The sequence below is a fragment of the Monopterus albus genome, unplaced genomic scaffold (assembly GCF_001952655.1).
Source record: "Monopterus albus unplaced genomic scaffold, M_albus_1.0 scaffold25.1, whole genome shotgun sequence".
Classification (NCBI taxonomy): Eukaryota; Metazoa; Chordata; class Actinopteri; order Synbranchiformes; family Synbranchidae; genus Monopterus; species Monopterus albus.
The window spans coordinates 2,086,539-2,098,824 of NW_018127905.1; the positions used below are offsets into that span (position 1 = coordinate 2,086,539).

The 12,286-nt window shown below is 39.7% G+C and overlaps 1 protein-coding gene across 5 annotated transcripts in view; it reads left to right on the plus strand.

Annotated features, from left to right (window-relative positions):
* Positions 1-12,286, plus strand: part of ehbp1l1a (EH domain binding protein 1-like 1a) — a 44,565-nt gene that overhangs the window by 14,745 nt on the left and 17,534 nt on the right. For 4 of the 5 annotated variants that reach the window (XM_020594908.1, XM_020594909.1, XM_020594911.1 and 1 more), the window contains exons 7-9: positions 2,295-2,513; positions 2,744-2,794; positions 2,882-2,987. In XM_020594908.1, coding sequence (XP_020450564.1) covers positions 2,295-2,513; positions 2,744-2,794; positions 2,882-2,987 — 376 coding nt within the window. The remainder of the gene's footprint in view (positions 1-2,294; positions 2,514-2,743; positions 2,795-2,881; positions 2,988-12,286) is intronic. The other variant, XM_020594910.1, reaches the window with a different exon arrangement.

Genomic DNA, 12,286 nt, shown 5'->3' on the forward strand with positions numbered 1-12,286 from the left:
TATTCAGCTGTTACTCTCAAATAATGAATTGTTCATTTCTTTTTCCTGTCCCATGACAAAATGACCGTCCATGTTTAGCAGCTTGTGAAATGAAATTGCTGGTGGCTAATATTTTGAGCCAGTATCCTGTATTGTATAAGGAATAGCTCAGCCTTTTGGGGACAGGACCTTTGGCTGTCTTTCTGAGAGTGAGGTGAGAAAATGGCTGTTATTCTCATGTCTGTGTGTTAAGTACAGAGCTGGAGTCCAGAGGACGTTTTTAGCCTAGTTTAGCATAAAAGGCTGTAAGCAGGAGAAAACAGCCAGCCGGTCTCTGTCCGAAGTTCAAAATATACTTACTGTACCAACAGGACTTTGTGGTTTTAGAGGAAAACTTTGGAAAGGTTTCACTCACTATTCTCCCCTCTCCTCTTCTTTCTGTACATACAATTTGTTCTTAGTGCCGATTTCAGCTCCTCGAAGGCCCCATAGCTTCCATGGTGACGCCTCTCCAGCTGAAGGCATGGAGGCCACCGCTTTCTTTACTTTTACCCCACATAAAGCCACCTCAACCTCTTCTCCACCCCTTTCACCCCCTGACCCATCTCTTCATCCTCCTGTTTTCTCTGAAACCTCACAAACAGGTACTACAAGTGTAAAAGTGTGATTGGTTTCTCACTCACTGGAAGAGCTCATAGTACAAAATGCAGTGCATCTAATACTGCATTGTCTGTATTTGCTTTTAGACTAATGCTATGTTTACATTCAATGTAAAAGATATATAAACTCCTGATCACAGTTAGTCAAGCTAGTTAGTTAACTACCTGTCTGAAAAGCTAAGATGAAATGATGTCGTGCTTTTTTCTTTCTGAAGGAAACTGACTTTGGCCTGTCATAAATAGTACAGCATACAGAGAGGATATCAACCAGACAACAGGCATTTACTTATTTGTTGTTGTTTGGCCAAGTTGTGGAATTATTTTTAATTAGTTCCAGCTGTGCTTGCATGCTTTTTCTTTGCATCAACATGTCAGGTGCTGCATTAGACTTAGTATGTTGTTTTGCCATTTTTTTCTTTTTTATCACTGTTTGCATCTTCCTCCTTCAGCCCCTCCCAGTGCCTGGAATGCACCTAGTTTTCCTTCTTTTACTTCTGTCTCCTCCTCCTCAGCTCCTCACAGCTCCTTGTTTCATACTCTCCCTCCACCTCCTGCTCCCAGACAGCCCAGTGCCCACCACACCGCTGTGGGGCAGCCATGCTCCACCCTCATCAGACCCACCAGTCTGCCCTCTGACCCTGAGACAGGTACAGGGACAGAGATATAGTGTAGGCAGTGTCCTGTCAGAGCCTAGTTTACGTCCTTCATTTCATACTCCTGTTTCCTTGTGTTTTTTCCTTTATCCTCCCATGCTTTTTCTTTCTCTCCTTTTTTACAGCTTCCTGGCAGAGTGAATGGAGGCCTCCCAAATCTCAGGCCCCTCTTGCACAACCCACCTTCTCTTCTAAGTTTCTGCATATTTGTACCCATGATCAAGAACAGGCTGAAGTGCAGCAGAAAAAGCAGAGAATAGAAATGCCATGTAAAGCTGCTCTACCTTTAACCCCAGTCAGGCCTAACATCCTCCTTTACTGATCAGCATGAACCTCCCTGCTGTGCCCGTGTCTCTGTCTCAAATTAATGAGAATATTTTTTAATGAAACTATGCAAATGTTTTGATTTTCAGTAGGAACCACTGCGCTTATAGCTGAGAGGGTAAGAAAGGCTGAAACATTTAGCGATGAACTTATAACACATTGTTGGTTAAGGGTTGTAAGGGTTTTGTCATATCAGAATAAAGCTGCGAGCATATTAATATAATGAACATCTTTGCCTTAATGACAAAGCCATAAATCTGAACAGCTACATGAAACAGTTACATATTCTAGATCTGAAAGGAGCTTAAGAAAATTATTTAACGTTAGCCTTATGTATAGTATTTGTTGGTTTGTCACTGATCCACTTTTGTTTGTCCACAAGAAATGAAAATTGGCAATTTATGATTAGGAAAACAGGCACTTTTCTCTCTCTATGTTTGTTTAGCCTTGTGCTTTACCACTTCCTGTATCGTTTTTTTTTTTTTTTTTTTGCTTCATCCGTGCTTCATCCTTATCCACCCTATCTTTGCCCTTGTTCTTCATTACTTACACACAGAGCTAAGTGACTGCTGCAGGTTGGGGTTACTGATATCCCTCTCTTTGCCCTCTCTCCTCTACCCTTCCCTTCTTTCTCTTCTTCCCACCACCTCTCCACTTTGTTATGTTTCCTCCCTGTCAGTTTCATCCTCTCTGCCCATTGGTGAGTCTTTGGAGCAAAAACCTCAGGGAGGTTCTGGGTTTGTTTCTTCCTGGAGATCCCACTTTACTCCTTCAGCAGAGAACCCCTCACCTTCTCCTCTAAGTTCTTCTTCTGTTCTTGTGCTCTCTGGGCCTCCTCCTCCTCCTCAGGCAAATATATCCCAAACTGCCATAGTCTCCTCCAGTGACCAAGATGCAGGTAGAGAACCTAAAAGGAACAAAATCCATGGTATTCCTCCATCATTAGATTCGGCATCAAAATGAGCTACCAAATTCATCCAGTGTACAAACACTTGTATAAACACTCCCCCTGCTGGTTGTTGTCATTAAAGCAGCTAAACACTCCACAGTGGTAAAAATATACACTGTACATGCTGTGTTGATGTGGATGCATGTAAACATGCTTTCAATGCTTTTCTTTCCCTTTAGAATTTAAAAGACAGTTGAGCACACTGAGTGAAGAGGATACAGCACCTACAAGTGAGTATGAACAAACATTTTATTGAATTAGAATAAATGACACCTATGTACAATGATCACATGGCTAACTTACATTATAATGTTCAGCCTCTGATCCCAGTGCCCCTACAAGCCAGAAGTCAGAACTTTCCACGGCTTCACAGCAGAAAAAAGAAGAGCATTTTGGAATTAAGGTTGTTAAGGCAACACCAGGGTGAGTAAATATAAAAGGCCGCTGTTTATTGGGTTTGGTGTTTTTAAGTGTTTGGCATGGTCAGAATGGATGTAAAGGAATAATCCACCCTCAGATTCTCCAACACAGGGATTGTAGATGCCATCGGTTGGTGGTGGATTGAATGTATTGAATAAGTTGTAAACCTATGAATGTTTACTTGTGACTTTGAAAGTAGTAATTTCTCATAACATCTGAGGATACTTTTGTCAGTGGATGGAGCTGTCATGAGTCAATAGTCTATTCGCTGTGAAAGGTTTGAAGGGGGTAGAAAAATTGTTTTGTATAAGCATAGATTTATTTATTCTACTTTAGGTGAATCAGATCCAAACCAACTAAGAGCAGAGAGGGTGACACACCGCTGGCCTCTAGAGTTGTTTTGTGATTAAATGTTATAATCTATTGTTTTAGCTCCAAATAATTTTTCTCAGTTGGTCTCATTTACTTTAAACACCCCATGTGAAAATGGGAGCGTTTAATTTTGTTTTACTATACTTTAAAAGATAAGGCCTGTGATATTTTATGTTTTTGTTATTTTCTGCAGATTCCTTACTAAGACTAAAACCACCAGTGAAATGTGGGTATTCACCATAATGTCTGTGAATCTAGAACCTGGTTTAGCTTATTCATCTATGCTGTAGACCTCCACTGTTGTCCAAAAACTATTAAAAACACACCAGTGAGCCACACCGCTGCACTGGGAGATGGTTTTTCTAAATGCTAGTGGAGTGGTGCAAACAGAGTAGCGATCATGTGGATGCACGGTCAAGTCTTTCTTACTTCAGAGACTTTAAAGACTAATGGCCATTGGAGCTTTTTTCTGTGTGTGTGATACCATTTTTCTGAGAATTGAGATTTTTCTTGGCTTCTCCTGTACCAAGGTGACAACTCTCCAGTTGCACTTGGGAAAAATATAGAGTGGAACAGGACAACAAAATATGCTTAGAAATGCAAACCACATTGCTGCTGTATAATTAACAGTGTTAGAGCATTAGGGGGTAGATTTTTCCTTTAACAGTGTTATTTTTTATCAAACAATAATAATTGCACTGCATGTATGTTACTGCTAATCATACATATCAACAAATCATACATGGCAACAAACTGATTGCACAGTGAATATGATGTTTTGGCATCAATGTGATCTTTGTAAAAAATATTTTTGTCTTTTTCATAGTTACATTTGACAACTATTTGCAACTAAAGGCTGATTATAATTTTTCTATCTAAACAAATGTTTATGTAGTTAAATAGTTACATTTCTATAGAACCTTTGTCTTAAGCACATTCTGTTTGCCTCTCATTCACCATAACTCACACACAAGTGTCAGGCGATCATGCAAGGTACTGGTCTGACTTGGACATGGGGACATAAGGAGTGGCAGATCAAACCACTTACCCTATAATTAGTGAAAAACCCGTATCCTGAGCCACAGCCACCATGTTGTTAAACTGTACACTAACAAAAGTTATTAAAGAGCCCATGGCATGTTTTTCCTTGTTTTCTGAGTTATCTACCATGTTACAACGGTGAATTATCATCTTAGATGTGACCTAAAGTTCAAAAAGGTGAGGTGTACCTATGTTCTAGTACTTCTATGCATATGCAGCTTGGTTTATACATGTGTCGCAAACTCTCAATCACAAGACTTTTTTTCTAACAATATAAAGATTACTTGATAGTTTAAGGATTTGCTTGAATGGTCATAATCTTGCACGTTCATGTGGGGGCTGACATCCATCATTGTAAAAGTAGAAATTTTTTGAATGCATGCGGTTTTGTGGATATATTTTCCCTCCTGCTGCTGCACTGTGACCAGAGGATGTGGAGAAAAATACAGGGCCTGAGGTTACTGCATGTCTGGGAATGTTCCTGTAAAGGGACTCGCTGTGAAGCCCCCTGGAGTGGTGAATGATCAGCTCATCAATGCTGGATTCCCCTGGAGCATGGTACCTGTTTGTTTTGACTGCTTGAGGCCAGTGTGTCTGCTCCATGTGATGTGTTTATGGTTAAAGAGAGGATTCTAATGATCCATGATGTTATTGTCAGTGCTACACTACCTGTTGGAATTTATTTCACTACTTTGGAACTGTATGTGTTCGTGTGGGGGAAGATGCAGTGACCACCGGTTGGATTTACCGACCTCTGAGCTATGTGAAAGGGAGTGATGTTTCCACTACTCGGTGGTCTGTTAATGCCTTGTTTCTGTAGAGAACTGTTTTAAGGCTGGAGAAGTTACTATGTCTGCATTATGCCATTTAGAATATGGGATTTCTCAATTACCTGCTTTGTTTAGAGTGTTACACATCTCTTTTCATCAGTACATATACCATTGTTTACCTCTATGGAGGAGAAATTTAAATGAATTAATTCTGTTGTGGTTTGTCGTTTCATATTCTGGCTCGAACATGTCAGGTAGGATTTGAGGTGTTGTCGGTGGTTGTGGTTAGGATAATGTTAGGATTCAGGTTAGGGAAACACATCTCGATGGGGAAACAGATTTTGACACAACACTAGCAGCAGGAGTTGTGCATGTTCATGAACTATCCTCTTGTTTTTAAGAAGAGGCTCTTGGATTTTAGCATTCTGAAATAATTATAAACTATTTGGCGTTATGATGGGCACAAAGCTAATCTAAAGGTACCCAAGATTAAACACTAAATAGCTGGAAATGAGAATGCAACGGGCTCTTTAACTCTATTAAAATGGTGGCTCGTACAGTTCTAGGGCCTTAGTCAGTACCGGAATACACAACATAATACTTTATACTGGGAAGGATTTATACTTAAACCCTAACCCTGCAATACTCAGGGCAAACCTGATTTTTCGCTGAGAAGAAGACTTTTGAATTTGTGAGCTTGAGCAGGCAGTAAGTGATGTGAATTCAGCCAAAGCAATGTGTTTGATATGATCACTGAGTCAAATGACTCCCTGCACCGTGACATGGTTGCTAGTAACCCCACTCTGCAACTTTGTGAAGTTTCCAGATTATTGCTTTGGTTTGCTAGATTGTATAAATGGATATTTAGTAAGCATGAACAGCTACCTTGAGTTCATATGCTCATATGGTAATAACTTACTATATTTCACCATCCCAGTGTAAGCCAGTGTAAGATGGTAGAGTAAATGAGTGGTGAAAAGAGCCACATCTCATTTTCAAAAGAAAGTGAACTGGAAATAGCAGATGTGCATTTGACATTTTGCAAAAAGAAAAAACTCCAAATAGATGCCCATATACAGTAGCTATGGTTTCTGCTGACTGTTACCTGTAAAACTCTTTAAGATAATAAGGCTTGAGGTTATTTTTGAAGTCTGTTTTATTCCCTCTAGCAGTTGAAAAAAACTTGATAGACCTTTAACAATAAATATCTTGTTGTTGGTTAAGACCCTTTACTGCTGGGAAATGTCACTTTGTAAGCAATGTAGCTAATGTAGTGTGTAGCATGTATTAGTTTGCATTTGCCATGAACTGTGTAGGCTTGGATTAGCAGCTTTGACTTGAAATACATCTTCCAACAAACTCCCCTACATGGAAGAAATGTTAAAACAGTTAAATACAGAACTCTGTTGACAAAAATGGGTAAATCTGTTGCTCTCAAGGGAAGAACTTAACAGGTTTGTCCAGTCTGAATTGTCAAAAATGTCAACATAAATTTTAAAATGCACATCTTTTCAAAAGTCTTTGTAATTCAAATGTATATATCTTCCAGCATAAAATGCCATTTAGATAAGGCAAATAATTAAAAATGCTTTTATTTTTACTGTAAAATCTTGTGAAACAAGACCTTGATACCCTATGTTGAGCAGCTTCTACTACCTATAATCTTCTGGCTGTGCTTCAGCACTGCAGAAAAATTAATCACACTGCTTTGTTTGGCTGTGCATGAAATATCCTTTGCCTAAAACATGTTTTTGTTTACACTGAACATCTTAGCAACTGTTACAAGTACCTAATCTTGTAGTGTTGTTTCAGGATATTACTTTAAAATGTTACTGTAGCCTGGCAAGATCTGTTGTTCTGATTTATCACAAAATGCTTGTTATTGTGAGATCTGAAGCAACTTAGTATGTATTTGCCGTATACAATTTTTGTAGCTCCGTGTCAGATCACTCATTTGCTTGTGTGCTGTTCAGTGGAATTTTGTGAATATGGCCTGGATGTGGATGGATGTGCATTACTGCACTGGAGACTTTCCTTGCATCGTAATGTTATAAATCTGATCTACATTTGTTTGTTCCTCAGAACTGAGAGCATGGCCTCACTTCTGCCCCTTAGCCACAAGGTGGCCTTAGCCTCAGAGTTAAAGTATTTTGAGATGCCAAAAACACAGATGGATCAGACAGAACCAAGGCCAACAAGGACATCCTTCAAGGTGCAGTCAGCACTTCCCCCCTACACTTCTGCGTCTAAGCAAATCCCTGGTTTTTATGATCCAACATCTACAGTCAAGGAGCTTCTGGTTAAACCAAGAACTCACTTGTCCAAGATGTCCATTCAGTTAGGGAATCCAGTAATCCAACCAGAGCCTGTTCAGCATATACCACTTTCTCCTGCAAACTCCCAACCTACTTCCACATCACCCCCGGGTCCCCTATTACACGTGGCTCAAATTGCAACTTCTGACACAAAACCAATAGGAAACATAGGAGTGGCCCATAAAAAAGATGCTGTAACTATGGATTTAGGGTAAGTGTGGCATGTCAGTTACTCCAAGTTAACAGTTAGAATGTAAAAGTAAATGATGATTGAAGACCAGTAGGTTCAGTTGAGGTATTTTAACAGTTTTCCAAAGTGCTTCAATCTCTTTGTTCTGACATCAGTCTTTGGTATACTCTACTCCTTCAGAAAAGAAAGCACGGCTGCCTCCATTTCATCTTGTTTCAGTGACACCAATTCAGCTTTTTCTCAAGTAGTGGTAAACAAAACACCAGAAGCTCAGTCTCAAAAGCAGCCCACTGGAACAAACTCACAGTGGGAGAAAACACAAAGAGACACTCTTAAAATCAGCTCTGCTGTTCAAATACCCATTATGGATAAGAAAATCATGTGCAACAACACTGCCTTGGACAAAGTCACTTCAAGTTTGGACTGTCCTTTTATGACAACAAACAATTTATCAAAACAAAGAGAAGAATCTATTGCAAGTTCCACAATATGCATTGTTGGTTCAGACACAGAACATTATATGGAGGAAGGAAGAATTGAAAATATGCCTTTGTCTATGGCTAAGAGACCACTGTGTGAAAAAGATAAGAGCATTACACAGGAACTTGTGCTGCCAAACTCTTCAGTCTGTACAGAAGAAACGTGTGTGTACATGTCTAATGTGGAACTCAGTCCATTGCGTCCAAGAGAGATTTCTTTTTTACCATCTACTTCACAGCCTGAACTTCAGATTGAAGGAACAGTGATAGTGCCAAATATCATCAAGTTGCTATCAAGTTGCCCAAAATATTCCAGGATTCCTGGCATGTCATCTTTGCATCAGTCACAAGTTATCGCTTGGTCAGTTGATAGGAGTTTATTGTTTCAGAAGTCATCCAGATTGACATTACTCCTGTATTCAGATTATGTTAGTTCCCATAATGACTCCTCCAGTATTCCTGGATTCACACCTACTTTAAATTGTGAGCTAAATATGGCTCACATTTTAAACACATGTCCCAGAAGTAGCAACATTTTGGGGTTTCCTTCTACACAATTGCAAAAGGCTTCAGACACTCCAAGTATGGCCAGTCTTCTCCCTACATGCCCTGAACAGACAGTGATTGCAGGATTGCCATTTAGACAAAGATCTGGGGCATATAATGACAACTGGAATATTCTGAGGGAAACAATTTTAGATAGACCATTAAGAAATAATCCTGTTCTGGTTCAGGAAACGTCACAAGAGGATAATGAATATATAAAACATATGATAAATATGTTACCCTCCTGTTCTTGGAAAGCAACCCTTCCTGGTTTTCCCTTTGCCCCACGAAAAGAAAGCAGCATGCCATTTGGGCAAAAACAAGACTCTAACATGGCAGATTTTTTGACTACTTGCCAAATAAAAACCACAGCCATCGGTTTACCTTCTACGGAGCCAGTCAGTGCTCGGTATGAAGGTTTGGATATAGCCAGGCATACTTTGATGGAGAAGCCTTTGAATGAAATGTTTATTCAGGATATTTCCCCAGGTGTTGTTCTAGACAAAAGGGAAATATTTAATTCAGTAGCAATGTTGTCGACTTGTCCCATGAAAACGTGCCATATGGGTATGTCCATGGGGCCTCAGAAGCTGTTACAGAGTATTGTCAGTTTTGTACCTATGTGTCCTGAACAGACCCAAACACCTGGTATGCCATCTCGATATCAAAACAATTCAGAAAACAAAGATTGGCATGCCTTGAAAGAAGCAATTAACAAAAGACCATACAAGAATACACACATTTACATTGTTCAGTGGTTCCCAGAAGACACAAAAAACCTTAAAGATATGGTAGATATGTTGGTAAGCTGCCCTCACAAAGCCAAGGTTTTTGGCTTACCCTCTGCCCCACAGCTAGAACCCAGTATAGTTAGTATAATGCCGTCATGCCCCAGATATAGTGAAATTCCTGGTTTTCCTTCAAAAAAACTTTGTTTGTCCAGTTGTAAGGAATGGTTTGCATATAAAAATTTACAATGGGAGTGTCCATTTATCAAAAGGAAAGTGGAGATTCTAAATGCAGTTATGTGTTTTGATACAAACACTGCTCAGAATATGAGTTTAATATTATCCTCTTGCCCCAAAAATGCTAGTATACCTGGGTTTCCTTCTGTTCTGAGACTAACATTATTTGATGGCCAAACTATGGTGAATTTATTGCCTAGTTGTGCAAAGGAATCTCGAGTTTCTGGAATGCCAATTAGAAACCCACCAAAACAAAAATCAGAGTGGCTATTGGAAAGAAAGTGGCTGCTGCACCCTAGGGAGAAGTCTGCAGTTAAGGTACAGGATATTACTGGATTCCTTCCTCCTTATGATATGTTTGTAAACATGGTATCGATGTTGTCCTCCTGTCCACAAACAGCCTGTTTACCAGGTTTTCCATCAATACCATGTCAGATATTGACAGATATACCAAATATTAACAATCTGCTACCTACCTGTCCAAGACATTCCAGAGCTTGTGGAATGCCCTCTAGATTCCACAGTGAATCTGATGTAGCAGAATGGCATGCAGACAAAAGTTCAATATGGGAAAGGCAATTAACAAACCCAGGAAAATTGTCAGTAATATATGACCATAAACTCTATTTTAGAGAATGGTCAGTGGTTACAATTATGGTATCAATGTTGCCATCCTGTCCCAAACATTCAGATATTCCTGGAATTCCCTCTAAGGTAGAAGACAGACCTGTGGAAGCACCAATGAATGAGCTTCCCAGCATGTTAAAATTATTATCCACTTTCCCAAGACATAGTAAAATTACAGGTCTTCCTGCAAAGGACAGTGCAAAGGAATATGATGGCTGGCAGGTGAATAGGGATGCAGTTTGGGAAAAACCATTCCATAGAAGGTATGGAATTGTTTACCAAGACTTTACTGTTAAGGAAATGTCATATAGGGACAAAGAAATAATGATGAGTATGCTTACATCATGTCCACGACAAGCCATGAATCCTGGATTTCCATTGGCTCCACCACCCAAAGTTGCGGCTGGCCCTGTAGAAAAAAAACCAGACATGGTATGGTACAATTGATGTCATGCTGCCCAAGACAGTCACGTATAATTGGATTCCCTTCAACAGTGGCAGTTATTTCAGATTCTGAAATAGGGAATTGGCCAGTGATGATGATAAAGATGCAACGCTGCTGTGCATTTCACAAAAGATATGGTTCTTCTCAAAAAGATGTAATGAAGACTATTCTATCAGTTGAATCTGCTTGTCCAAACATTGATTGCACATCCAACATCACAGCGGTTTCACCACCTAATGTAGACTTGCTTCCAAATACGGTAGATATTGTGCCACCTTGCCCAGAGAAACTTTCCATTCTTGGGGTACCATCAACACATGGTCACCATTCAGGACAGGGGTGGTCAGTTAAAACACCACTGCTAGTGAATTTAGAAATACAAAGAACTGGAAAGGAAAGACAAAACCTGATGAGTCAACAGCTATCATTGGAAGGACAGTCATTTTGTGATGTTTCTGCCAGAGACAGATCCGTGCAGTTTACATTACCTGGCCAAGATGTACGAGAGGATGTACAACAAAGAGTGACAGATGAGTCATCTACCTGTCTCATTGAGGCAATCGTCAGTGACTTTCTATCATCAAATTCTGAAACCCAATTGGATCAGCCATCTGCTAGAGTTAATGGGACTGAGATGTGGGCTGAGGCCAACCCTGCCAGATTAGATTTTGACACAAAAATAACCAAATGCTCATCAACCAACTGCGTACCTTTCGAGATACATAAAGATGGAGCGGGCTTGTGGATACCTAATGAGGCTGAAGAAGCAGCCATTCTAGAAGAAGGGTGAGTGAGCTTAAGAGTCAGAGTTAGATTAATACTGTCTGTTATTTAAGCAGAGTGGCTTTTGAAACATTTGCTTTCTTATTCTGTTTTCAGAAATTTGCATTACAGAATGTGGCACTCCGTTCCTGACATGCCACTATTATTGAGTGTTAGGAGGAGGTGGGTTGTCTTGGTTTGCACAGATATGAGTGATGCATTCCGAAAAATAATGCATTTGCACTATCTCAGCACCATCTGACTGACTCATGTGGCAACATTTGCAGTTGATCTGTGATCTGTCGGATCTGTCTGTCGTTTGTGAAGCTGGATCTTAAGGATACTCCAGAAACAGAGATATCAGTGTATGAGAAAGGGAATATTGTAGGCAAAGAAGTAGAGAGTGCTGAATTCACTGCAGATTGTTAGGTTTTCATGTCCTTACACGATATTTTTCAGTAGTCAGTACTGAATATCTGGCCTCTGATTTCTCAGTTTGGTCAAGTGGTGTGTTGCATGGTTTTAATTCATAGGGTTCCTCTTGAGGTAGGCTTACATTTTTGCTGTATATAGTTGAATCGTAGCACTACTGAGCAAAAGGGGTTGCCATACAGAAACAATATATTAAAACAACAGCAGAAAGCAAATACAAGTCAGTTTCTAAGTGTTAGAAAAAGTTTCTTCATATGTTTGGATGTAACACCTTTTGACAGTACACAGGTGCTCAACAGTATCCTCTACATCTGTGTAAATCAGTCTCTTACTTTAGAGAAATCCACAATTATTTTTA